The 27,394-nt window shown below is 42.1% G+C and overlaps 1 protein-coding gene across 4 annotated transcripts in view; it reads right to left on the bottom strand.

Annotated features, from left to right (window-relative positions):
• nrp2a (neuropilin 2a) overlaps positions 1–27,394 on the bottom strand; it is a 69,541-nt gene that overhangs the window by 33,491 nt on the left and 8,656 nt on the right. For 3 of the 4 annotated variants that reach the window (XM_077551537.1, XM_077551543.1, XM_077551547.1), the window contains exons 2-7: positions 26,162–26,339; positions 16,067–16,248; positions 5,407–5,637; positions 4,194–4,349; positions 3,661–3,830; positions 2,344–2,499 (exon numbers count right to left, since the gene is read on the bottom strand). In XM_077551537.1, coding sequence (XP_077407663.1) covers positions 2,344–2,499; positions 3,661–3,830; positions 4,194–4,349; positions 5,407–5,637; positions 16,067–16,248; positions 26,162–26,339 — 1,073 coding nt within the window. Of the gene's footprint in view, positions 1–2,343; positions 2,500–3,660; positions 3,831–4,193; positions 4,350–5,406; positions 5,638–7,405; positions 7,479–16,066; positions 16,249–26,161; positions 26,340–27,394 lie in introns of those variants that run through there. The other variant, XM_077551553.1, reaches the window with a different exon arrangement.

The raw sequence follows: 27,394 nt of genomic DNA, 5'->3' as shown, positions 1-27,394 counted from the left end.
GACCAAAAAGAGAAAACAGGTGAGCCGTGAACAAATGTGATGTCATTTTCCGTCAACAGGAAGTGGCAAAATGGCCGCCCCCTAGCCTGGATAATAATTATTAGATTTAGTCTAACACATAAAACACACAACATTATTGTGAAGAAATGTTTTGGGTCGACTACCGCTTTAAAAATAAAAGTCCATAAAGTTGTAGTTGAAGTTGTAGACGCACGCTCGCACAAACACACACACATTATAATAAGGCATTATACTTGTGCACACTTGTGCAAGCCTTCAAAGCCACAATATGCTCTTGAGCGCTGTGTTAAATGACAATTACAGAAGTAAAATCCTTGTCATTACAGGACCCCCTGACGGAAAATGAGCTTCAACCACTTAAGAGCTGTTTGGGGGGCTTAGAATGGCTAACCGGGAGTTTGTACTGCGTGGACGATGGATTAGCAGTCACAGTAGATTTGACTGTGGCCCACGGGGACCGCGGGTGGAGCCTGACTGGCAAAGAGAGTGAAAAGTCCTGCTTCAGTCAGATCATTGTTGTTTGCCAAATTTAGACTAAAGCCATTTGTTTCATTTGGAAAGTCGCACCTAATAAAAAATGATTAGGTCATTTTGAGATGAGGTGAGCAAAAGCTCAGATTACAAAGAGGCCGGCATCATATCTGTCTCCAGACAGGGTGACAAGCCAGAGGTTATTAAAGGCGGTGTGCGTTGAGGGCTTCTAACAAACTGCACAGATGTTGCTTCTTTTTAAGTTTCACTGGGTAATCTCCACATCCGATACCCCCCACCGGTCCCACCCAAACTAATCAGTGGCCAGCGCAGAAGGGGTCTACTTTGTTAAATGTGGAAGTGTGTGCGTGTGTCTGTGGATTAACCCTTCCACAGAGCAACCATCCCCCTCACCACTCTCCATTTTCCTACTAAAAATCCATGGTGACCTCAACCCAGATATGAGGAATTGAGACCAATGCGAATTGACAACAACATCCTGCAGTAAACATACATTCATACATAAACTTGTGTGTCTGCGAGTGTGGAAATGGTCGAAAGATTGCAGATAACACACCCAGAAGGGCACACAGAGGACTCCATTGTACTTGTTTGTCAGCTTCACCTCCTTTCTTGCTATCTACAACTCTTCCATCACCTCTTTTTTGCCACATGACCAATGTCATGATCTGAGTACAAGTTCTAGGAATGTTTCCACCAAGAATTACATTTCAGTTTAACACAGTAGGCAGTTGTTTTGCCTTTCAACTGTCAAACGGTTTGATTTGTACTTTTACTACGATACTGCGGATTGTTGATAGGTCAGCAGAGAATCATCACTTATAATTAATATCTCAATAAATTACACTATTCTAAGATAATATATTAGGGCCACGTTTAATTTTTAGGGGGGAGGGTAAAACTCGCAAATTTGCCACTTTATGAAGTCACAAATTTGCGATTTTATAAAGTGGCGAATTTGCAAGAAAAAAACTCAGGAAGTTACGACAAATACACATAGTGTAGCCATAGTTTAATGTGAGGATTCGTTGGTGGTAATGGGACACTGTTTATAAAAATGAAAAGGCAGGATGGAGACAGATTCATTCTTAATTGAATCTTTACACATCATACACAGCAGCTAGAACGACAACACTTCCTGATCCCCTAACAGCTGACTAACACTAACCAATCAGAAGTAAGCATACTTTAGTTAAATGCAAGTGAATGACAGAGACCAGCAGATTCGACACATCAACTTAGCTACTTGTACAAAAAAAAAGCATGAATATGTTAATAATATTTCTGTAAACATAAATGTACAACTAAATATGCATTTTAACAAATTAACTTAAATACTTGATCCTCAGGGTGTGGAACTTTGCAAAGTGAGGTGTCTTTGTCACTGGCAGTACCCAACGCTTCAAAGTGCGAATGCTTAACAAGATATGATTAAAGCCATTACTATCTCCTTATCTAAGAAACCCGACTGAAAGTGAAAACATCCGAGTAGTACGCTATGTGTATTTCTGCGTGTATTTCTCATAAAAGAGTTTTTTTTCTTGGAAATCTGCTACTTATATATAACGTCGCAAATTTGCCACTTTATAAAGTTGCAAATTTATGAGTTTATTTCTTTATAAAGTCACAAATTTGTGACTTTATAAAGTGGCAAATTTTCAAGTTTTTTTCTCGGAATATTGCCCCCACTCGCAAACAAAATATATTTGTACGTTGCTCTAATACATCATCGTACTATTCTGTTTCCCACAAAAACAAAGTATTTTGTAATGAACAACCAGGGAAACGAAAACACATATACACTACATAGGCCTATGAACATTCATGTACCTTGTGGTTCTTGCCATGCCGATAGATCATCCAGTCCTCCCCGTTGGTGCTGACCTCCAGCTTGAAGGTAGTGACATAGTAAGACTTTTGTGTCTCCTTGGAAATGGCCCCCTGAGTGGCAATGCCCGTCAACACCTTCAGGAAGTGGAGGTCAACCTTGAAAAAGAGGCAAAGGGAACATTAAATTTAAAATATGTGTTATGTTTTCTTAATAGAGAAATGATAGATAGGAGAGGAGCAACCACAAAGCATCGAGTGCATTTATAATGCACAGGATTGACGCAGATAACCAAGACAACCAGCCGCTGCTTCTATTTGTCATGTAGACAGCTGAGGATCGTCAGTACGCAGGAAACCGAGGTGGCGCTTGCGTCTAGGCATTGTCATGTGTAAATGAAGAAGAACGTTGGATGCTAAGATCAATGGTGTAACATGAATGGGATCCTCTGAAACACCTTCATCCATCACCGTGCTCTCGCCTGCATGTGTGCATATATATAAATATCAATATACAGTGTAGAAATAGGAGCACTAGCTTATCATCAGTTCCTTCTGTGCACATTTCTATACCGTCACTGCTGCTTAGTGCATCTTTGTCAACAAAACACAATAGTGTTTTCATTGTCTGGTTTTGTTCCTGAGCAAGCAGTATTAGCAAAACAAAAACAAGTTGTGTTTTTCAGTTAATAATGCATGAGTCTTAACTCATTTCAGTTCTAAATATTGCCGTAGTCCCAAAAACGTATTTATAAGTTTTTAATTTTATTTTTATTTTTTTTATGCCAGAGCATATAGAAGGCTTTGATGCAGCCTTTGACCTGAAGAGGTTGCTTAAAGCAATGGTAGGTATTTAAAAAAATGGCCAGCAGGTGGCAGCAGAGTATAAGAGATCAACCAGGGACATATTGCAACAAGCTCTTTTCCCCCAGAGTTTTCAACAGGTTTGTGAATAATGAGGAAACTAAGCTATATTCTAATGCTAATTACTGCAAAACGGAAACAGATACAAATATACTCTTTTCTGATGAAAGAAGAGACTGTAATCTTTTTTTTGGTAGGTTCCATGTTTTTATAGCAATAGAACATAATATTCTGTGGGTCTTAAAAAATCAGTCAAAATCCAGTAGAACAGCCAGGAGAGAAGGGGGTTGCTTCAGTGAAAATGGCTGTGAGTGAATGAATTGATAACCAAATTCTGACATTTGTAGGAGGTGCTTGTGTATGACGATGAGCAATTTGGTACGTAAGTATGCTGTGTGTCCAAACACAGTATTCTGGACAAAAGAATTGTGGACATGGAAAGGTGGCTTGTCAGACCTGGATGTACTCTTTGTTGCTGTCCTCTGAGGGCGTCCAGGCGTTGTCGTGGTTGTTGAGGCGAGCCTGGCGCGGCAACCAGCGGTTGTCGTAGAAGCTTGTGGAGGCGCTGATCTGGTCGTCACTGATCTTCCCCGACTCCATGCCGAGTGCCATGCTACAGTGAAACGCTGACAGATGGGAAAAAATAGGAATTCAGTTGTCATGGGAGTTTGAAGCGAATGGATGACAGGAAGACATAGCAGATTATAAAGACGGAAGACGTGAGTGTAAAGCCACAGAGAAAATGGGCAAATAGTCAATTGAGGTGGTGTCAATTTTAAATATTTAAATTGTCAGGAAAAAAAATCTTCTCAAACAGGTGAACTGAATTGCATTACGTGGGCAAGCTTCAAAGAGAGTGAGGTGTAAAAAGAAAAATGAGTGTGGGAAGATGGTACAGAAATAGAGATTTAATAAGAGCAGGTAAACATACCAGCCAAGCACAAAACAAACACGCCCCCCAGAGATATAGGGAGACATCCGACACTCACACTCGCTGACTTCTTTCTGTGTCATGTTGTATCGGGCAGAGAAGCCATCTTTGGCCACTGCCATGTCTGTGTGAAAGGAGAGGGACAGCAGGCCAGAGGACGACTGAATCTCTGGAGGGATCTTTGTACCGCAGTACCGCCCGATCAGTGGTGACACTGCAGATCAACAAATAAGGTTAGTCAGCAAGTTAGGACCTTTCATTGATTTTTCAAAGAACACTGGACTTTTTATTTTGTTGAAGATGTTTTTGGTGCATTGGGGATATACGGCAGAAGAAATCAACTTTTATGCTGCTAAGCGATGGCTAATTCTAGAGTTACTCCTGATTCCCTTCTTTCCCCTCTCCATGCCTCCGTCCATCTGTGCATCTTAGCCGGACCCCAGCAGGGGGACTGGAATCCCCGCCTTAATGCAAGCTGCTCTGGGATCATCCGTATGCGCGCGCACGCTGGAACAGTGAGGATTAACGTAGTCTTGAGACTTGCTCGCTTGCCAGACGCCAAATTCTTCACCCTTACCTCTTGTCTGCCAAAACCCTTTCACGCCTGAGGACGAGGCTCACTCCAAGTGGGCTACGGTTTAATTTCCTCCTAATTCTCCTTCTTTCAATGTCTGCGGCTACCAGAGCTCCCAAATTCAAGGCTATAAGCAATTGAAAAATTAAATCCATGTGGATCCTTTTTTAGAAACCAAATATGGAATTATTGGAGCAAAGCAGTCCTCTGCCCCAACTTTTCTATAAATAAAAGGGAAGAGAAATGGAGGGAGGTGAGGTGCATAAACGCCATTTAGTTACACTAATGTGGTTTTCAGCAGCAATTACTCTTTGGTGGTGACCATCAAAGTGCTTTATAACAACTGTTTTTGCTTTGCCATTTCCTGACATTCAGCACCTCACATTGGAGCCAAATAAGAATCCCAACTCACTTACATCTGGGGAGGAAGGAAACAGAAGGTGATAAGGAATAGGAAGGCGCTGATAAAGGCTGTTCATATAAGCGGGGCATGAGAAAGGGCTGCACTTTCGGGGTGTCGAAGCACTTTCGGATGCCAGTGTGAAATAATGTTTCCTATATGTAACCCAAATGAATTGAAGGCAAGGCTGCACATCAAAGTGAGCGCTTCCTGACGGAATGTCCATGTGGAAATGGCGTGAGTCATGCGTTTGCAGCGTGGAAATGAATTTGAATGTTCGCCTGTGCGTGCACTTACCTTGCGGCAAGCCGTCCCACACGTCCAACCAGTCGTATTTGCAGTCACCCTCTCCCACCAACAGCGGGTCATTCTCCAGGTCAAAGGTGAGGAAGGTGAGGCTGATTTCCATGTGGGCCGGAGCAATGATCATGTAGGAGCACTCCAGATTGTGCGGGTATTTGTCAGGGAAGCCCGGTGACTCGATCATGCCGGAGCTACTGGTGAAATTGCGGAAGCAGAATTCTGACCCTGAGATGAGACAAAGATGAGAAGAAACCGTCTGTCATAAAAGAACATACAGATCAGACACGAGCAATGGATCAAACCGGAGAAACATCTGACTTGCAGATTAAGTTCTTCACTGACATCTTACAGTGTGTCCAATGTTAGTTCTGACATGAAGACAACCCGCCACCCCAGCAAGCCTGCCAATCATGAGCGCTTTGACACAGCACCATGCTGCTTCCAGCAACTTTTGCGTCCTAAAAAACAATCTCATTGCTTCAAGATGTGTAGAAAGATCTGTTACTCATTCCAGGCCTTAAAAGCTTCCAAGCAAATGAGTTTTTTATAGGAGGTAATTTGACACGCTTCGTTTTTTGAGGACTTCAGATGTGCTTCTGACTTTTGAACTTTTGCATACATTCCAAATAAATGTTCTCAAATACTCCCTATACTCTCTCTCCCTCTCGCCGAGGCTCGCCCTTTTCTCATGAAGTCAAACATACCACAGACCTTGCGTAATGGCTCTAAGTGAGCCCTTTGCGGCAGCTCCTCATTAGCGATGCAGATTTATGCAGCCTGGGCCACTGTGTGGCTCACCTTGAGCGTCTGCAGCTGCACCAATCCTGCCATCTACCCATCGACCTCTCCACTGTGTGTAGACGTGCACCTATAATGTGTTGATTCACGAGCCTCTGCTATATTCACCTTTATTGTCATCTTTTTTCAACACAGATAATTTGGTTGCATTACATGTCTTATGCTTCTTTCTACACAATTCAGTGAATTTGACTCTACTTTTTAGAGTGGGACCAAATATACTTAGTTTTAGAGTAGGCTGAAATTTACACAAGGAAGAGAGTAAAACAAAAAACAAAAAAACAAAAATGAAAGTCACTCAAGGGTTGAGGAACAAACTCACAATCTGCAGCCTGGGAGACTGCCACATTACCACCCGAGCTATGCCCCTGTTTGTTTTGGAGTTGGGAAGTTCATGAAATCAGCTGCAGCTGACACGAACGATAAACTAACAGAACGCAGGAGCTGCGTGGCTCAGGGAGTAGATTGGCCATCTCCCAAGCTGAAGGTCATGAGTTTGTTCCTCCACCCTTGAGTCACTTTTATTTTGTATTTTTTCCCAATTCTTTATTTCTTCCAAGTGTAAATATTACTCTAAAACCGAGTCTATTTGGTCCCACTCTAAATAGAGTCAAATTTACTCTACAGAATTTACTGTGTATGCTAAAAGTGGTGAAGTTGTTTTTTTTAAATTGTATTTTAGAAAGTTCTGCATAAAAGAGGAGAGGTTCCTGACCAAAGAGTTAACAGCCACATCAAAATGTATAAAAGCAGCATCAGGAGCTCAGACATGTTAATAGCAAATTCCTGCAGCAGAATTCCAACAAGGCACCAGTCTTTAGCAGGCAGACCTATAAAAGTGGCGGTGTGGGCTGGCTGTTCCCCCTCTGCTCCCGTCTGCACTTGATAATGGCAGAGGACCCACCTTATTTAGCCCAGGGACAAGTGAGCAACTTCAGCAGACCAACACCATATTTCTGCATTTGTGTATTTTATATTAGCCTTGTGTTCCGAGTCGGGGCGGATTTCGCCCGCTCAGATGTTTTGTTCCTTTCTTATGCAGGTCACGTCCCTGTCATGGCGTTTTTTTTTTTAATTTGTTCAGTCAGCAAGCCAACTGGGTCATGTGTATGTCAATCACACAGTTGTCATAGCAATTCAGCAATTCATATGACAAACCATTTAAAAAGAGCATTTAACTTTTGAATTCCTTTACCTTTACAGTCACATTTGCACTCTCATTCCCATCCGCAGCTGAGCGCTAACAAGCGTTTTTTCATCATACCGGAACTAGGACTACTTCCTGCTTCTGTGTCTAAAGATCATGGGAAATGTAGTCCGACTAGCAACGCAAGCGGAGCCTTTCTGGTGGCATTTTCGCAATGTTACAATACGGGCTTTTCCACCGCCGGAACTTTTGGAGAACTTTTAAATTTACTTTGGTAAAATTCAGTTTGCACGTTTTTCCACCACCAACAATTTCCCGGGTTAATTAAATTCCCCAGGGGGCATCCGAGTACTATCTCAGCAGCAGGGTCTTGCTGAGCCAGGCTGGAACTTTAAGGGGCGGGCTGCACTGACCAAGACTGATTGGTTGGTCAAATTTGTGTGTGTTATTTTTACATCGGCCGGGTCTCATCAACTCATACGTCATCAAACTCATTTGAATAAATTACCAAGAACTCTAAGACGCTGATGAAGCACAATTGCAAATTCCCTGCGGAACCTTTACAACCAAGAACTCCCTTTACACCCAGAACTCAAAGATCCTGGGCTTGTTGGTGGAAAAGCAGCTATAGTGGGCTCGCTGCAAGGTAAATGGCACAGCCAGCTTCCAGTAGAAGCCGGGACAGAGCAAAAAGGTTTGATTATGGTGAGTGCATTGATTGTTTAGTGCTGTTGAACTGTCAACCAAGATAGCATTTAGCATTAGCTAGACCAATAACTCAACCACCGATCACCAGATTGTCTTGCAATTAAATTTGTTATGAATAGCCCCTGGTGAGAATTTATTGTGATTATCAGCGAAATTGTCGCGTCTCGGTTTTTAATTTGAAAAATCTGGTCATCCAGATTAAATGCCATTTTCCAAGCCGTTCCTGATGTCACGAATCATACATTGCAGTATCTAAACCCTGTAAGTCATCTACATTCAAGCCAGGCCAGAATGCCCCACCTGCCATGTTACATACATGCATACACACAGTATATTAAAAGTCCTCCATCCATCTTCTATATGGGGTCAGTTTGTTGGGGCACCAGTTGAAGCAGACAAACTCCGACTTCCCACTTCCCTTTGTTCAGCTCCTACCTCGACTCTAGCTCCTCCTGCATGACTGAGCTTCTTACCCTCTCTCAAAAAGAATGCCCAGACCCTTTTAGGTGGCTTGTATCTGTGATCTTGTATTTCGGGCACTACCCACAGTTCGTGAACATATATTGACCAGCTTCATTACGATAACTCAATGATTTTTTAATCTGAAGTTTCCTTCGCTCCAAAATCCCTGAACAGACCTTATCAGAGACACAAAAGGCATCGATACACCAATCCGACGTCGGACATCAGAAAGCATCCGGGCGTTGGCATCCGCCATCTGATTAATGTATAAATCACCGTTGTAACGTTGGATCCAGCTGGGTAGCGTCTGGGGGATGTTTTGGCAGATTCGACATGTCGAATTGCCATTATGACATTTCATCACTCTGTTTGGCAGTTAGCTAGCGAATCAGCACATCAGGCAAGAACAGGACGTGACAAAGTCTTTCTTACAATATCACCACCCTTCACATGATTTGGATGTCAAGAAGAGAAGATGAATTCATCACCTTATGATATATCAGGCACACAGTGCATTCTGAGTAAATTTGACTCTAAATTGAGTCTATTTTGTTTAAATAGAGTAATACACTCGGAAGAGAGTAAACAAAAACTCACTCAAGGGTTGCGGAACAAACCCACAACTTCAGGTTGGGAGATAGCCAATCTACTCCCTGAGTTGCGCAGCTCCTGCTGTGTGTTAGAATAGCGCTCGTGGCAGCTGCAATCTTCATAAATCCAAGTCCAAAAGGTCTCCTCTTGGATATAAGCAAACAGCAGGAGTGGCATAGCTCAGGTGGTAGTGTGGCAATCTCCCAAGCTGAAGGTCGTGCGTTCGTTCCTCAACCTTTGAGTGACTTTTATTTTATTTTTTTCAATTCTTTATTTTACTCTCTTCCAACTGTAAATTTGACTCTAAAGCTGAGTCTATTTGGTCACACTCCAAATAAAGTAAAATATACACTACAGAATTTACTGTGTAGGATTTACTTTTACAGTAATCAAAACTCTGTAGTGCCTGAGGATGTGCTTCGCGTGGGAATACATCGTGAGTATGCATTGTTTACGTTTTTATAACTTGCCCCCGGAAGAGCTTTCCGGTTGCCTTTTTCTAACAATGAGAACTAGTGACAACCAACGCCAATGGTAAGGAGGGGGATTAGTTCCCACGCATGCGCAGAATGTACTTAATAATTGCCGTTGGTGCCTGTATGTGGTGGTGTGTACTTCCATAATTTTCCCTACGTGACTTGCCGACAGCCAGGCCGACGCCACAAAGGGGGATGCCTCTGTAGTAAGAACACACCCTCATTCTTAATATGGGTGACGACCACTTGAGGGTGCCAATTTAGAGACACTGTCCTTGATGTTTATTGACAAATAGACAAACTAGCGTTCATACTTACGCTCAGAATTTAGATTCTTCAAATAACAAAGGCCTGAGCTGAGATCTGAACCCAGCACCTCAGAACTGTGCTGCAAACGTGTTCCCCATAAGTCCACCGTGCTGCCTGTATGCTGGTAATGATCAGCAAGTGGGAAGCGATACCTACAACAAGAGAAGTGCATGCACATGTTTGCAACCTTCTCATGTGTGAGTCACGTTATGTGAGTGTCTTTGCTTGTTCTTCCGTTTTATTAACATCTTTGGGTTTCTTCCTTGCCACTGGCATTTTTTTTTGTCTCTTGGCATGTGTGTTATGTGAGGTGAGTGCGTGAGACCTAGTAACACAGTAGCCTTGTTTCTTACTGGGTCACAAATCAGCAGTCTGGAGTGGCGAAAAACTTCAATATGAGCACAGCTTGACTCCATGTCTCCAAGCACAGAGCTCCACTGTGTTTGCGTTTTCCAGACGGTGTGCACCAACTGGTCACTGTGCATGCGCCACACACAGTGCAAGGGTGTCTTCTTTATTTGGCATGCTTGTGAAGCAGTAACGTATGCATGAGTGCCTCCTTTTCGTTAGTGGTCGTTAGTTCACGGTGTGTGAGCACGCCAAAAACAAGTCTCGGAAACTCCCTCCATCACCTCCTGCGCACGTGTTCCATCAATTCAAGCTCCTGCTTGGCGTGAGCTGTCATTGGTCAAAAGCGGCGCACGGGCAAAGGAGAGGGGTCACACCGTACGCCAGTATGAATTTGAAATTGGGCAAGAAGCTGAGTTGCTGGGTAAAACCCATCCAAGTTTTTCATGAGTGCCCCCTGATTCACCTCCCATCCTGTCTTGTTTTTTCACTCGTGATGTGCAGTCTGCACTCTCTCCATCTTGTCTGCTGTCTGGTGTCTCGCCGCTTTAGCGCACAGTTCCCGTAGAGGATTCACCTACGCTCTCACCTCACTGTCTTATATCTTGTGTAACTACATCCACCTGCTTGCCTGACACATGTCAACTACCGAGACACACATATCTCACCCTTCCTGAGCTACGAGAGTTCATTGAAGAAAATCTCTCCTAAGGCGTTCGTGCTTTCTAAATGTGGGCGGGGCAAGATTTGTGAATGAGTGTAAAATCCACAAATAATAAAAAAGCACAACATGAAAAAACACAAAGAAAAAAAAACATTCTTGCCATGTCAAAGGTTAACATGTTCAGGCCTATTGAGACGGTGTGCGTGCGTGCCAATCGAGTGGCAACATATTATGCAGATGCTGATCATACCTCATTATTTCAGTTTGACCAGACTTAAACAGTGTTTATTTATTTAATTGTGGGAATGCTGAAAAGCATCCACTTTTCCATCTAAATGAATAGAGGGTACTTTCAGATAACACTTTTCCATATAAATTTGCTTCAAAAATGTATGCCTCCAGGGTTCATGTGTTCTTTTTATTCATTTATCTTTCAACTCCAATTAATACTTTGTGATTTTCACATAATTTATCTTTCAATTCACTTCATAAGCATTCATATTAGCATTCATCTTTCAGCATTCCTACGCAATTTCTGCAGAAATTGCACTTAATCTAGTTTAGCTTATTGTTTCTTGGAGGGCGACTACAGATGATGATGAAGTAAAGCATTTGATTCAGTCAGGCATACATGTACTGTTGCAACACCGCACTGTTGTCAGACGGGGTCAACGTCCAATCAATGTGACGGCATCAGAAATACATACAGTGTACACACACAATGTGTGACTGGCGCCCAGGCGAATGGGGGCTTTCCAGCCTGTGGCTGCACTCCCGCCGAGACTACACATGTCACGTAGCGGTTAGCAATGATCACAGAAGGGACCTCGTGCCCTAGAGTGCTCCCCGCCTTGCCTTCAACTCAGGATTGGCTGTGACGTGGCTCCACAATACCACTCTGGTAGCGGGGCTTCGCGGAACCAGGAAAAGCGGTAAACTGGTAAGTCTGCCTCCAGTAGCCGTGGTAACAGCACCAATTGCACGTGAGGATGGATGACGAATGGATGGGGGCGTTGGGGGAGGGGTTAGTCTACGATGAAGAAAGGGTTAAGCACGCACCAGTGAGAGTAAAGTAGGCCACAACATTATGGGCATGGGGCTTGGGGTGAGGGGGCGGAGCGTGCACTTTCACTGTATAGCATTTAGGTTAAGGCATACATTGGGATTGCGAGTCTGTGTTTGGGTGGCACACTTTCAGCGATTATGGAGTATTCTGTCATGGTGGATGTGGAGTCAATCAGGGATTCCTACATGGAAATGATGAGCATGCATGCAGGCACACAAGAATATACTCACGTCCACACACACACACACACACACACATGCATGCACATGTTGACACAAACAACCCAACACTCCATGGAGTAGTTACACTCATCGCTTATGTAACAAGGTTGAATGGGCCAAACAACAACAAGTCAGTTGTCTTGCTGAACTCTCTCTCTCTCTCTCTCTCTCTCTCTCTCTCTCTCTCTCTCACACACACACACACACACACACACACACACACACACACACACACACATGCATGCACACACACACACACATGCAATCCCCCAAACAAGATGACCAGTGTCTGGCCCTTGGAAGCAATGTGTCGGGGTCAGCCTGAGCTCTGAGCTGTGCTGTCTGGATGTCAACACACGCACACAAGCACGCACGTCTCACAACACATGTAATTGTGTACTGACATCTTGATCTGTAGAAAGACACGCCCGTTAACAACACTTACACATCAAAGAGCCTGAAAAGTGTTTACAAAGGAGGAAAACATTTGGCTCAAATAGATCACTAGCTATTACGTGTTCGAAAAAGGTAGAGACCATACAGCCTTAATGTTACACTGTAATCACCTGAAGAGCGAAAGTAATTTAAATGCAATTACTTTCTCTCTGGTGAATAAACATTTGTTCATTGAATTGGGAAGTGGTGTGTATGTGTGTGTGTGTTTGTTGCCTGACAAACGCCTATGACGAAAGTGCAGCAAAACACAGGTCTTATTATTGGCATCATCACCATCATCATCACCATCATCATCACCATCATCATCACCATCATCATCATCAACATCATCATCAACATCATCATCATCACCACCACCATCATCATCATCACTATCAATATCATCATCATCATTATCATCATCATCACCATCATTATCATCATCATCATCATCTCTATCATCATCATCTCCATCAATATCATCATCATCTTCACCATCATCATCAACACTATCATCATCATCGTCACCATCATCATCATCACCACCACCATCATCATCATCATCACCATCATTATCATCATCGTCATCAACATCATCATGGTCACCACCATCATCGTCATCACCATCATCATCATCAATAACATCATTATCATCATCATCATCATTATCGTCACCATCATCATCATCACCATCATCATCATCATCATCACCACCATCATCGACACCATTATTATCATCGTCATCATCATCGTCACCACCATCATCACCACCATCATCATCATCACCATCACCATCACCACCATCAATAACATCATCATCATCATCACCATCACCACCATCAATAACATCATCATCATCATCACCACCACCACTATCATCATCATCATCATTGTCACCATCATCATCATCATCACCATCATAATTATCATCATCATTATCATTATCACGATCAATATCATTATCATCATCATCATCAATAACATCACCATCACCATTTATCGTATTGCCTGTCAGTTTGACTGCTCGTCATCTCTGTTGTCATGCATTTATCGCTTTCCGCCCACACACTGAGCCACGTATCATACTAAGTGGAAGCACCCACTTGAGCAGCAATCCGACACCTACGTGTGCTCACAGTGTCACACATCTGCTGAAGATGCCACAATCTTGTTAAAACCATGGAAATATGATGTATTTATGTGTAAAGCTGGATTTACACTGCAGGTCCAAGAGCACATTTCCACTTTAATGCCAATTTCCACTGTACATTTCAAGTCACAGATATCTCACACGGCTTGCGTTTACGCCAACGAACCACAAGAAAGTACGCGCATGTAAAGACGCCTTTGCGCATGGAAAATTCCACAAGCATACACAGAAGAAAACAACAATACACAAACATTACAAACATGAAACTTAGTGTCATGTAGTTGGTCTGGGCTGACTTGATAACATGAGGATAAATTCCATAAACAATTATTTTGCCTATTTCATTTCCAATACAGCTCTCATCAACCATATTTAGTGTAGTTTTAATTTGATATGCTTTCATGGTAGAGTTACAGCTGGTAATTTTTCATATGGATATTAGTGATTGGTGTAATCCAGTTATCGCATTAATGGTGTACACGTGATTAGTGTGTTTATGTTGTACTTGCAGTGACAGACACAGTATTGATTTATCTCCACCTTTGGAAGAGGCCTGATTCCGATCTGATTCCATGGATTTTCCCCCCCAGTTTTTTTTCTATTAACGATGCTATGACGCTTATTGCAATTGTGCCATCTGAAAGCAAAAACATCGAAATTGTTACTTGAACCATGCAGTGCAAATCCAGCCTTCGGGCCGATGCACGCTGAGCAATATGGCACAACTCCACTCTGGCAGTGTTCAGGGTTCTCAAGTCTTGGCCACTCGTTTTGCAGCGATCCAAAATTTGAATTGCAGCTGCATGATGTCGCAAATTATAGCCAATCAAAATGGATGGAAGCTTTCACACAGGCAAAACTTAATAGTTCTGTACCTCTGCCCTGAAGGTAGTGGCTAGAAATACAAGACATTGTGTTTTACAACAATACTTAACCATTTTTATGATTCCATATCACTGGCGTCAGGCTGAAACCTCATGAGTCACAATTTGGCAAATTTCTTATTTTTCAAAAATCTGCACTTTTCGTCAGTGTCATTTTTACAAATTATTGATCACTCTAAAGTGTTTAAAATGGCTTGTTTTCTTTTATGATGCAATATTAATGGTTGAAAAAAACATGGCGTTTTTGGGGTCTCCTGAAAAGTGACGATTTTGGAGGTCCAAGGTTTTGGCCCGATGCCAGCAATATCTAGGCTACCTGATAAAAAAATATATGCGAGCGACATACGTACCACCTCAGTTACATTGAAATGGATTGGAACAAGCCCCGCCTTTCAATATATACCCATTTTTTTAAATTTTGGCAGTGTATAGTATCAATAAACTCTACGTACAGTAGTATTTGCACTCAGTTACGTTACAAGACTGCCGGTGACCAAAGTAGCATTGCCAACATCAAGCTCACCGACACTCTCCTCAGAAGATTAAAACATGTAAGAGGTGACAACTAAATTCTGCATTTTGAAGTTTGTGCCAGCTGCTTTAATCCTGAGATGCTTTTAAAATTCATGCTCCCTTTCAGGGAGGAGATATTTGGCTCAAATGGAGCCACCTAAAACGTTGTAAAGTCAAATCAGCCCACTTGAACATAAATCCTTCAACTGCCTCAAGGCCACCTGACCATTTCATCTCCTCGCGTACACGCGCGCACACTTTCAAACTGCACTTCGCCTTCTGCACTTCAGCAGCCTTCACAAAATTCCATTTAGGCTCCCGCTCGTCCCCATCAATCTCCTCGCCTCAGCCTTTACCCATAAACCTTTGACCTGAGATCCGGCTCCAAGAGGCCGCCATCACTCCTCCCACTGCTGACGCCCATCTCCTCATCGCCCAAGAGGAAACAGATTTCGCTTCGATTAACCAACCATTCCTTACATAGTTTTAAGCAGCTTAAGGTCGTGAATAAAAGCTGACTTTTCACACTTGTGTTTCATTTGCTTGGCCGCTTCATTTGATTTCAATTTCTGGGAGTTCTGGGGAGCATAGTGTTGACCGAGACTTGGTTCTAGGCCATTAACCCGGAGCAAAGAACATGAGTGGACTACATAAAATCATTAAAGGAAGTTTTTGTGTCAAGACTTTCAGGCAGTGAGATAAATGAGGTACAAGTGCGCATGGTGTGTATGATTGCACTCCTTTGGTGGAGTTTAACCTGCAACATGATTTAATAAATATAAACGAATTTTATTGGTCCCACTCTAACAGGAGCCAGTATCAGTGTCACTTGAAATGGACTTTTCAAGGCATCCATTACATGAATGACAGCAGCCTCCTCACCTGTTTTAAAGATTTCGTAGCGCAGAGAGAAGCCAGCCCCTTGGTGAGCGTAGTCCGACACAAATCGTATCTGGAGGGAAGGACCCGAGGATATGATTGGCGCCGGGGCGATGTTGCTGCAGTGCCGACCCAAGACGTCTGCATTTTCCGAAGTCCCGTCTCGGATTTCAATGAAGTCGTACCTGATTTGAAAAAAAAAAGGGGTGGGGGACAGGAGCGCTTAAACTTTTTCCTGACCAGGGACAAAACAGATTATGATGATGGGAAGGAGATGAGAAAGCATTAAAGTACAGGCAAACAAACAAGCTATTGAGTTATGTAATAAACAGTGCTGAACACAAAAAAAGGCAGAGACAAAGCATTAAGGACATCCATGCCATGATACAAGTAAACATATCAGCCAAGTAGGCATCAGCTGCTTCAGATGAGCCACCTTCATTTAATCTTCAAGCCACACGAGACAAGCCTGGAAACCCCCCGACTTTGGACCATGGAGAAAAACAAGTATGATTGCATTCTGAGGACATGATTTCCTTTTCACCCACGGAACTGTTGAAGATTACATAAAATTATTTTTGGAACACTTTGATCGCACCTTTGTTTATTGTATGCTTAAGTATGTCTGGCTGGGATAGTCAGAAACTTCACGTAACTATTGTCTTAAATTAAACCTGCAGCTTTTGTTATTGGTACATTTTCACCACCTGTTGCTTTGGCATGCGGCTAAAAGTCTTCAAAGTTGTTTTAATGGTGAGAGTTTATTTTACCCAGGAGAGAGGGGGGGGGGGGGGTATTTTACTAAATGCCAGTTTACTGCCTGAGGGAAGTGATGCATGTTGCGTAATTCATTAAATGGGTGGTGGTTGGGGGTGCTTTGGAGAGAAAATAGCATTATCGGCACACGGGATTAAGCAAAGAGAAAATTAGGATAAACAAGTGTAAAGACGCTTCACATGCTTGGGTTCACAGTTCACCGTGATCCTTGACCCGCCAGCTGACCCACAATATAATATAAGCAAATTCTTTGAGGTCAAAACTGAGCCCACCTGGTCCTTCCCAAATTAGTTAGCTCTTTTGGCCTGTGTCTATCATTGCATAAACACAATTAGACACACACACACACAAAGATGTTACCCCCTTTTGGACACCCAGATGCGGTCACATGAGTTCATGTTTGACTTTGCTAATATCACACAGGCCAGTCAGAGGCATGTTGATGAGTCAGGGTTCCACATTTTCTTTTGTTTGAACATTCAAATGGAGAACAAAGACAGCAGAGGAACAAACATGAAAAAGAAAGTGTGGTCGTATTGCAAAAGCATCAAGATAAATAACAAATACATTTACAAATGCAACATCCATGCAATCCATCCATCCACCCATCTATCTATCTATCTATCTATCTATCTATCTATCTATCTATCTATCTATCTATCTATCTATCTATCTATCTATCTATCTATCTATCTATCTATATATATATCTATCTATCAATCTATCATCATTCATCCATCCATCATCCACCCATCCATTCACCCATCCATCCACCCAACTACCCATCAACCTTCCATCCATCCATCCATCCATCATCCACCCATCTATCTATCATCCATCTACCCACCCCTCCATCCATCCATCTACCCATCATCCATACATCCATCCACCCACCTATCCATCCATCCATCCATCCACCCATCCATCATCCATTCATCCATCCATCGTCCACCCATCCATCCATCCACCCATCATCCATACACCCACCCACCCATCTGTCTACCCATCATCCATCCATTCATCCATCCATCCATCATCCATCTACCCATCATCCATCATCCACCCATCATCCATCCATCCATCTACCCATCATCCATCCACCCATCCTCCATCCATCAATACATTTACAAATGCAGCATCCATGCAATCCATCCATCCACCCATCTATCTATCTATCTATCTATCTATCTATCTATCTATCTATGTATGTATGTATCTATCTATCTATCTATCTATCTATCTATCTATCTATATATCTATCTATCTATCTATCTATCTATCTATCTATCTATCTATCTATCTATCTATCTATCTATCATTCATCCATCCATCATCCACCCATCCATTCACCCATCCATCCACCCAACTACCCATCAACCTTCCATCCATCCATCCATCATCCACCCATCTATCTATGATCCATCTACCCACCCCTCCATCCATCCATCTACCCATCATCCATACATCCATCCACCCACCTATCCATCCATCCATCCACCCATCCATCATCCATTCATCCATTCATCCATCCATCATCCACCCATCCATCCATCCACCCATCATCCATACACCCACCCACCCATATGTCTACCCATCATCCATCCATTCATCCATCCATCCATCTACCCATCATCCATCATCCACCCATCATCCATCCATCCATCTACCCATCATCCATCCACACATCCTCCATGCATCCACCCATCATCCATCCTTCCATCCACCCATCATCCATCCTTCCATCCATCCATTCATCCATCCATCCATCCAGCCACCCACTTGCTTTAATTTTGTAAACCTTGCCAGATTAAAAAAAAAAAAGCAAGCCGACAAAGGAAAATCCTCACAACTGCTGAGGTGGTGTAAGTATGAGTAATAACCTTGTATTTCTGCTTCCGCACTCAATACCACATTTATCTCAATGGGCTCACTTGATGATGCCGCCAAATACAACCGGAGTGCTGTTTTTTCACTGATCACAGGTGTAAATTCTGCTCTTTTCATATTAATTTTGTGTACAGTATGGCAGACAGCTCCAGTCCATCAAGGTTACGTCTTAATTTTGTGATTAAAGTCACATTTCAATGAAAAGAGAACTGAGCCTGAAATTTTGGCTACGTATCATTGATGGAAAACCTGAAATTAGAGAGGAGACGCATATAATCTGGTAACACCGAGAATGAATGGTTGCAGTCGTACTGTATGTTAGTGCAAAACACACTCTTGGGGAAAACACACATGCACATACAAAGGCATGAGAGTGCTCATGTTCACAGCAGCATTTTGCCAACAGTGAGGATAAAAGGCCTGTGAAGAATCTGAGGGCCTAATTAGGTTTTAATTGATTTTGGAGTGGGTCTCTATGTTTGTTTCGCACTTCCCCTCCCTCTGTCTCACGCTCTCCTGTCGTGGATTAGCGTCAGTGAGTGAGTGTTCCTCAGATGTGATTATTGACCGGTGCGCTCAGCCTCTGATGAATACATGCATGAGCTTCTGACACGTCTACGGCGCACACTTGAACGCATTCCAGGGCCCATAATGCATTCCTCTTAAGAACCAAGCACGGGTCCAAAAGCACCGCCTCTGTCTCGCTCAGTCAACTCCCCAGTCTTTTGTCTTTCAGGCAGAATACACAGAAAATCGGGCAGTGTTAAATTTCCAGTGTTCGATCAAATATGCAGTAAGCAGTGTCATTTAACATTGGTAGGATAACAAGTTACCCTGTCAGAGTAAATTTTCCCTAGTCTTGGGGTAGATGTTGGGTGTAACCTGAATAGCACTACCTTGAGTGTTAAATTGACCACACCCTCATTTCTTCCAGCGTGCTGTAGACATTTCAATGTCGATATTCAGTTGTTGCTGTCAGGGTGGCATGGCTCAGTGGTAGAGTGGGCATCTTGCAACCCTGAGAGTTCAATCCCATACCAGTGTGACTATGTAAAAACGCCCTTGAGCAAGGTACTGAACCACCAATTAATAGTCAAAAGGAAAAGCGCTTTGAGCGCCTTTTGATGGGGAAACATGCTATATTTGAAGTATCACTCACTAGATTTAAGTGTAATTTGAGTTATATTTTTAACACTGATACTAGTGTAGAGTATTTTCAACACTACTCCGTGTTTAGCAGTGTAGATTTTTAACACTATACAGAGCTGGAGTAACACTGGTTAAGTGTAAAAAAAACAACAAAAGTATAAGATTTACACTCATTGGTTTGGACACATCTAAACAATTTTGTAGTGTTAGATTTAACACTCTCAGTGTCAATCTAACACTGATGATTTTGCTGTGTATGCGTGAGCCTGCTCAGAACGCAATGATTGTGTGGGGTGCAGCTAAAAGCCCATTGAAGATGAGCAGATACTGGGTGGCTTTTCCTCTCATAGCTATAACTCCACCTTGCCCCCATAACAACTAATTGCCTTTCACACCTTGGGCTGTTTGTTGGTGTCCAGAGACTTCTCCTGCAGTATGCACCTCACATCATAGACGGTGGTGGCTTCAAGGGCACAAGTGCAGGAAATGTTCATTTTCTTCCTCTATGGATTGAAAATGGCTGGCCATGTTGTTTTTGATCACATTTCATCCTGAAGACATCATTTGTTGCAGTTGCTCGTGTTTATTCAGTTCAGCTTGAGCTGCTCGTGAGTGTCAGTAAATACAACTTTGCAGACACTTGAGTTGCCTCCACTTCATTGTGTACCTTCCCTTGTTCTCCCAAACCGAACAAATGGGAACACAATCTGCTAACAATCAGGGAGCTGTCATCTTTTTTTTTTCTTTTTTTGCTTCTGCCTTCAACAAGAAGGAATTAAATAGTGGGAGGGGGAGTGTGTACAGTACAAAGACACATACACACACACTCCTCCCCGCCCCTCTAATAAACCATAAGTGCCTCTGAAATATTAACAAGATGCTGGGAGCGAAATCCCAACAGAACCCGGGGGCCTGCCATCTTCAATACAGCCCAAAACCAAACAGCTCTCTTCCTCCTCATGTCCTCACGTCTCAGCTCACCATCACCTCGGCCATTACGGATGGAGACATCACAACTTAGGTCAGGAAGTTTTGACTCTAAACTTAGAGTGGGAAAATGAAGCTATGGTGTGGACTATCAGCAAATCTGCTGCAATTAATTGATTATATCTTTGATTGTCTCAGTCAGGAAACGTCAACATCGTAGACAACAGGTACCGTAACCCTGTCTTTAACACCAGTCTGATATTGATATTCCACAACAAGTCTCTTTGGTGACTCATGTGTCTCTCCTGTGTGTGTCAAGACACTTGTCCCCCTCATTGTATTTTTCCTGGCGTTGTTACATCCATCCGTTAGCTATCATCTATTGACTGCCCATTACAAGCAGAATACAGACATTGATCCACCGGGAAGGTGAAATCATGCGTGCACACGCACGCACGCACGCACGCACGCACACACACACACGGTTAACATCCATCATCAACTGTTTACACCTCAGGCTAAATGTAGCAGCAAATTGGCCAATTTAATTCCACAAAAGGCGGAAGAAAGGGAATAAATACAGTTTTGTGTGTGTGTGTTGTGATTCCGGAAGCTCCCATGTTTTATTCAGGTGAGAAAAAATAACCCCACCCCCACCCCCCTCTGGCGGGGGAGAAAGAGGAGGCAGCAATGCGAGGAGAGGCAGCTCAAGAAAAGGAACAAGTGGGAGGCGGAGCCTGCAAGAAGCAGCCCTCGGCTGCTCCTGGTGCATCTTGGGGCGCGACGATGGCAGATTGCATTAGAGGTATGGGCCTGATATTTCATCTAGCCTTTATTACATTTAGTTCACATCAATCGGCTGGCAGCTAGGAGGAAAGAGCTTTTTGGCATGCGGCCGGACTCCCTGTGAGATGAAATCCTGAATTAAAGTGCCACCTCAGACAGGGAACGCTTCGATACGGCTGCAGATTTGATTGCTGCAGCATTGTGGCAGCTCGGGTGCGCTCGGTAGGCCGAGTGCCGACAGTTTGAACCCGCTGAGGGAAACTCGCCAGCGGGGATGTTAGCTGGAGAGATTCTTGCCAGCTGACCAAGCACTTTTGCGGTGTTTGCAGTTTGCAGTGCGTGCATGAAAAGTGAGACCAGATTTTCAAAATTAAAAACCGGAACACTACAATTTGACTGAAAATCAAGTATAGAATAAATTATCACTAGGAACTACTTAAAACAAATTAAATTGTTAGTCAATCTGGTGGTGGTTGTGTTATTAAATGCTACCTTGGTTGACAGTTCAACAGCGCTAAACAAGACAAAGCACTTTTTTGCTCGGTCTCAGCAGATTTTGGAAGCTGGCTGTGTCGTTTAACTCCCGTCCCCACATTGTAACATTGGAAATGCGCCAACAGAAAGGCTCAGCTCTCATTCGTAAGTAAGTTCGTAAATAGTTGGGTTTCCATCCAATTGTTTAGAATTTTTTAAGTTAATTTAATAAAAATGTGCAAAACAAACATGCAACATGCGCCCGTTTCCATCTCTTCTTCTTTTGCGAATATTTGAGGAGACTCTGCAGCAGTAGGTGGCGGTATACACTATAGAGATGTGATACACAAGTACTTTGAAAGAAGAAGAACAGGATGCGACTGCGCTGTGCGATGACATTGTATGAGTTTTTTTTTGTAATTCTTAAACAAAAACGTAGCGTCTCTTTGCTGTTTTCCATCTAAAATTGCATTAATATATGACTTTTTGGCGAATTTTGGGCCCTTTTTCGAATTTTTAGCATTTCCATTCAGTTTTAATTTCGCATTTCTTGACAATTTGAATAAAAAAACCACTAATAAGTATCTGCAGCATCAGGCTAGTAGCACTACATTTTAGGGGTGAACCGATCTCAATTTTCCAGCTGATCACCGATCCCCGATCTTTTAAAAAGTCTGACCTACCGATCCCAATTTTTGCTGATCCCAATTTTTTTCACAACAAGCAGCATACACTTTCGGTGTTCCAATCTAGTTTTATTGGAAAACATTGAAAAATATCTGTGAAATAATACAAAAGGGTTGTTTTAACTGCACATGAAGTAGTTCTCTCAAATAAAAATGAAAAACCTGTTAGTCATTTCACCAGAAGAGGACAGTGGCTGACTTTTGCAGACCTTTAAGGAGGGAGTTGGGATCGGTGGAAAAGATCGGTTTATTTGTATGAGATCGGCCAATCATCAATCCCCCACATTTAAGGAAATCAGGCCCGATAAATCGGCCGGTCGACGAGACGGTACACTCCTACTACATTTCCCATGATTCTTAGACACGAAAGCAGGAAGAGGTTCTAGTTCCAGTATGACAAAAACATGAGATGCCACATGTGGATAAGAATGAGAACGCAAGTGTGAATGTGAATGTGAATAGGAAGAAATTCAACAGTTCAATTTGTTTGAATTGATTTCTTGTATGAATCACTATGACAACTGTGTGACTGAAACAAACAAACAAAAAAACGTGACGCCAAGATGGGACCTGTGTAAAAGCCCGACAAAACAATGGGGTTTGCGCAATCCACCGGGACTTTAGGACACAAGGCTCAAAATGGAGACAGTGCTGCTTAAATCGGGCCATCTAGTTACCCTATGCATGCATTCGGAAGTACATTCACTGCGAGCAAATTCAAGTGTAGCTTGCATAGCTGTGCGCGTTTTAGGTAAATGACAGCTTCGGTGCTATCTGTAATCCCAGCTGTCACACAGATTTCTTGGGGCCCCAATGAGACAGGGGAGCCTTTAGCTTCTGCACCCCTCCAGCGGCTGCCCACCCCCTTAACCTCAAAGAAGAGCATAAAAATATGCACAAATCTACTCCTCTGCTCACTGGCACTGCTGTGCCTAATCACGCCGGTAAAGAGAGGAAGCTACCCATGACGGTGCTTGCGGGGGCGTACATACACCAAAAGGGTAGAGAGCATAAGAAGAGATTTTTATTGTTCATAAAAATAGATGCTGGTATAATATGTTAACTCTAACGACGGATGGAGGGAGCAGCAACTCTGACTAAAATCACATGCTTGCAGACTTACTCACAGGCTCGCACCGTTCGCCACCCACGCTCGCATGCAAACACGTCCAGAGAGAAGGGAGACTGAGTGGGTGTGTGTCAGAGGGGAGGCCAAGGCCTCCGTCCCTTCAGGCAAGCGTACAGGATAGAACCTTCACCACCACCACCCCCACCATAAAATTTTGTGGTGAAGATGCAACATTTTATGTTTCTCATCGTCCTCTTTGCCTTCTCTCACACTCAAATCTAACTGAGTTGCTCAACAATAGTTTCGCTAATGTGCCGGGCTGTGGTCGGGAAATCCATTGTGCTACTTTTTCCCCTGGGTTCACAACATGAGGCTAAAAAAAATCTGACATCATAAAACTGTATGACATGGCTGCTTGTGGATGTTTATTAGCTACAGTTTGCAGAGAAATGCGGAATGAGTGGAAAAGGACATTCAATTGTGTCTGTTTATGATATTGAGGCGCAGGGTGAACGATATGTCTATACACAACTGTAACTGGTAAAAAAAAAAAATCATATAGAGGGAGAGGAAAACCTGACATTACCATCCGTGATGCTGAAAAGTCTTTAATTAACTACAATGTTTTATTTGATCAAAATATTGGGTGATCACAATCTAAATTTCAAGGAGCCTTGTGGAGTTTGTCACTTTTTTTTTTCTTTTTTCTTTTTACTTGTTTTATTTGATCAAAATATTGGGTGATCACAATCTAAATTTAAAGGAGCCTTGTGGAGTTTGTCACTTTTTTTTTTCTTTTTTCTTTTTACTTGTGACTGCCACCTTTGGCCTAAACCGTAACTGCAGCCTCCGTGTCGTATTTTCGCCCCTAAAACTCCAAGATAAGATAATAGGCGCAGTCGGAGTAAAAAAGTCAGGACTCTTTGTACTCATTTAGGCATTGGTGGAGCATGCATGATGTAGAAAAATCTTTAATATTACCTTTTTGAACTGCACAATGCAGCTTTAAAATGTTTTTTATTTGCAATTAAATTTTTCAAGGAAAGAAAATTTGAGATGGCACACACTTAACTTTCAATTTACATTAATGTGCAGCAGCATATTTTTCAAATAGGCAAAAAAAAAAAGAAGTTTGCATTTGCTTCTGTGGTTTAACAAAATAAAAGGTTCCAAAAACTGCTAACTTGCTACATCTTGTGTATTGTTTTGACTGAAAAGTAGAGCTGTCAAACGATAAATTTTCTTTATCAGATTAATCACATTTTAGAATTTTGATTAATCCAGATTATTCGCTTAATAAAAAAGGCTTTTTTATCAACATTTTCCCCACGCCAAATTTGAAGAGCACCACATAGCTATGTGTTCATTCTTTTGACATTTAATGTTATGAGGACATCTTCAAAAAAAATTGATTCACTGCATACGCTCATCCTCCTCTTTTTCTAATCAGTTAACGACTTGCATAATTTAAAATGGAAAAAAATGACCCCAATATTTTGACATGAACAAATATTCTAAATGTGATACGCAAACATTTATTAAATGCTTTACTTTAATGCACGTAAATTTTGTTTATTGCTAAAACACAAACGTAGCCATCCACGGTCACGCTAATGGATAATCTATGGTCAAAATTAATAGTGCGATTAATTGATTAATGCGATAATTTTTTGATTAATTAATCAATTAACGCTTTAACTTTGACAGCACTACTTAAAAGTGACTTTGCAATATTGAAGTTTTGAAAGCAGATTAAACTGAGGAGAAGTGTTTTTGCTCTCATCCAGGAACAAACAGATGATTTGTATTATTTGACTGAATCCCATCCAAACAGCTGGACTTTATTCTCTGCTTCTTGTCCTTCCCTCCCCTGCTTGCCTTCTCTCTGACACCCCCCAGTAAACTTTAATCATTTCTTCCATCGGTTTTGTCTAGATTTAAAATAATTCCTTCCATTCAGCCTTTACTATTGTGACCCGCATTCCTCATCTGTTCCAACCACTGAACTAAGGCGGTTATGAACAGCTGATGTGCCCCCGAGCAAAGAACTCTAGCCGGTAATTGCCCCCGGAGAAACGCTGAAGAGGCCAAGATGTTTGCGGTTGAGCTTGGGCCGCATCCACCCCCTTAAAGGCGCGCAATGCTGTTTGTGCGCAATTCTCTCAATAACAAAACCACAGTCCACTTAATGGCCTGCATCTTACACAGAGCTTGTAAGTACAATTAAAGTTGCCTTTGCTACTGACCAGAATGTTGGGATCAAACCATCCAGACCCGCTGACAGCAAATTACAATATGTGAAAAAATAAAGTGTAAACATGCTCGCCAGCCTCCCTGTCTTACTTGCAATCCAGCCTCTCGATCTCAAAGTGCGGGTTGAAGTTGAGGACAATGCGCTGCGAAGGCTCCGGCGCCGTGATGACCCACTGGCAGCTCTGGTGAGGCGGGTACTCCAGGGGGTATCCGGGGGAAGTGATGTAACCGGCCTCGCTGGCATCAAAGATACCCCGACACTCGCTCGCTGCCAAAAGAAGACACAGTGGCAACATTGAAAAACGGATTCCAAACAATCGTAACTTGTATAACGTGCGGTGGCTGATCAACCATGGACCGAGCAGCTGGATAGCAAAAATTAAGGAACTGGAAGTCCACTATGGAGGACCAAAACTGCCAAAATTCAGAATAAATAAATGATTATAAGTGAAAAGAAAAACGGATAAAAAATATATATATAATTTGAAAATTAAATCCAAAAAATAAATATAAATGGAAATAAAAACAACAAATGTGAGGACAAGCGGTTAAGAAAATGGATAGATGGATGGACGTAAAGTGAAAATTGAAATGGATATAAAAAAAATATAACTCGAAAATTAAATCCCCAAAAATAAATCTAAAAAGAAATAAAAACAACTATATATATATATATATATATATATATATATATATATATATATATATATATATATATATATACATTTGTATTTAATTTTTGAATGATATTTTTTATATAAGTTTTTATTGTCATTTTTAGTCATTTATTTATTTATTCAATATTATATATAATATAATTTATTTATTTTCAGGACAAAATGTTATTCAAATGGGGGGGCAGTCCTAAGCATGTCTTGGGCTGGACTCTGCTGTTGCAAACTACCTTTCATTGGTGAGCAGCTCGGCGAACAAGGAAGTCTCGCTGGCTTGCATTGGAGAGCTCCAGCAATAGACGACTATCTTTTCCACTGTCACCTCGACTTGTCGAGCAACTCAAGTGGCATGTTGAAAGGCAGTTTGCAACGGCGGAGTCCAACCCAAGACACACTTAGGAATGCCCCCTCATTTTAACAACATTTCGTCCTGGCAGTATGGACTAAAAGGGCCAAAATTCTAAATAAATAAATGAATAAATAAATTACTAAAAGTTAAAATAAAAATGACTATAAAAAATATAATAAAAAAATTAAATACAAATGTATTTATTTATGTATGTATGTATGTATATATATATATATATATTAGGGGTGTTAAAAAAATGGATTCGGCAATATATTGCAATATTACAGCGCGCAATTCTCA

Source organism: Vanacampus margaritifer, chromosome 1 (assembly GCF_051991255.1).
Source record: "Vanacampus margaritifer isolate UIUO_Vmar chromosome 1, RoL_Vmar_1.0, whole genome shotgun sequence".
Classification (NCBI taxonomy): Eukaryota; Metazoa; Chordata; class Actinopteri; order Syngnathiformes; family Syngnathidae; genus Vanacampus; species Vanacampus margaritifer.
Note: the sequence above shows the minus strand (reverse complement) of the source record. Positions and strands in the feature narration are given on the sequence as shown.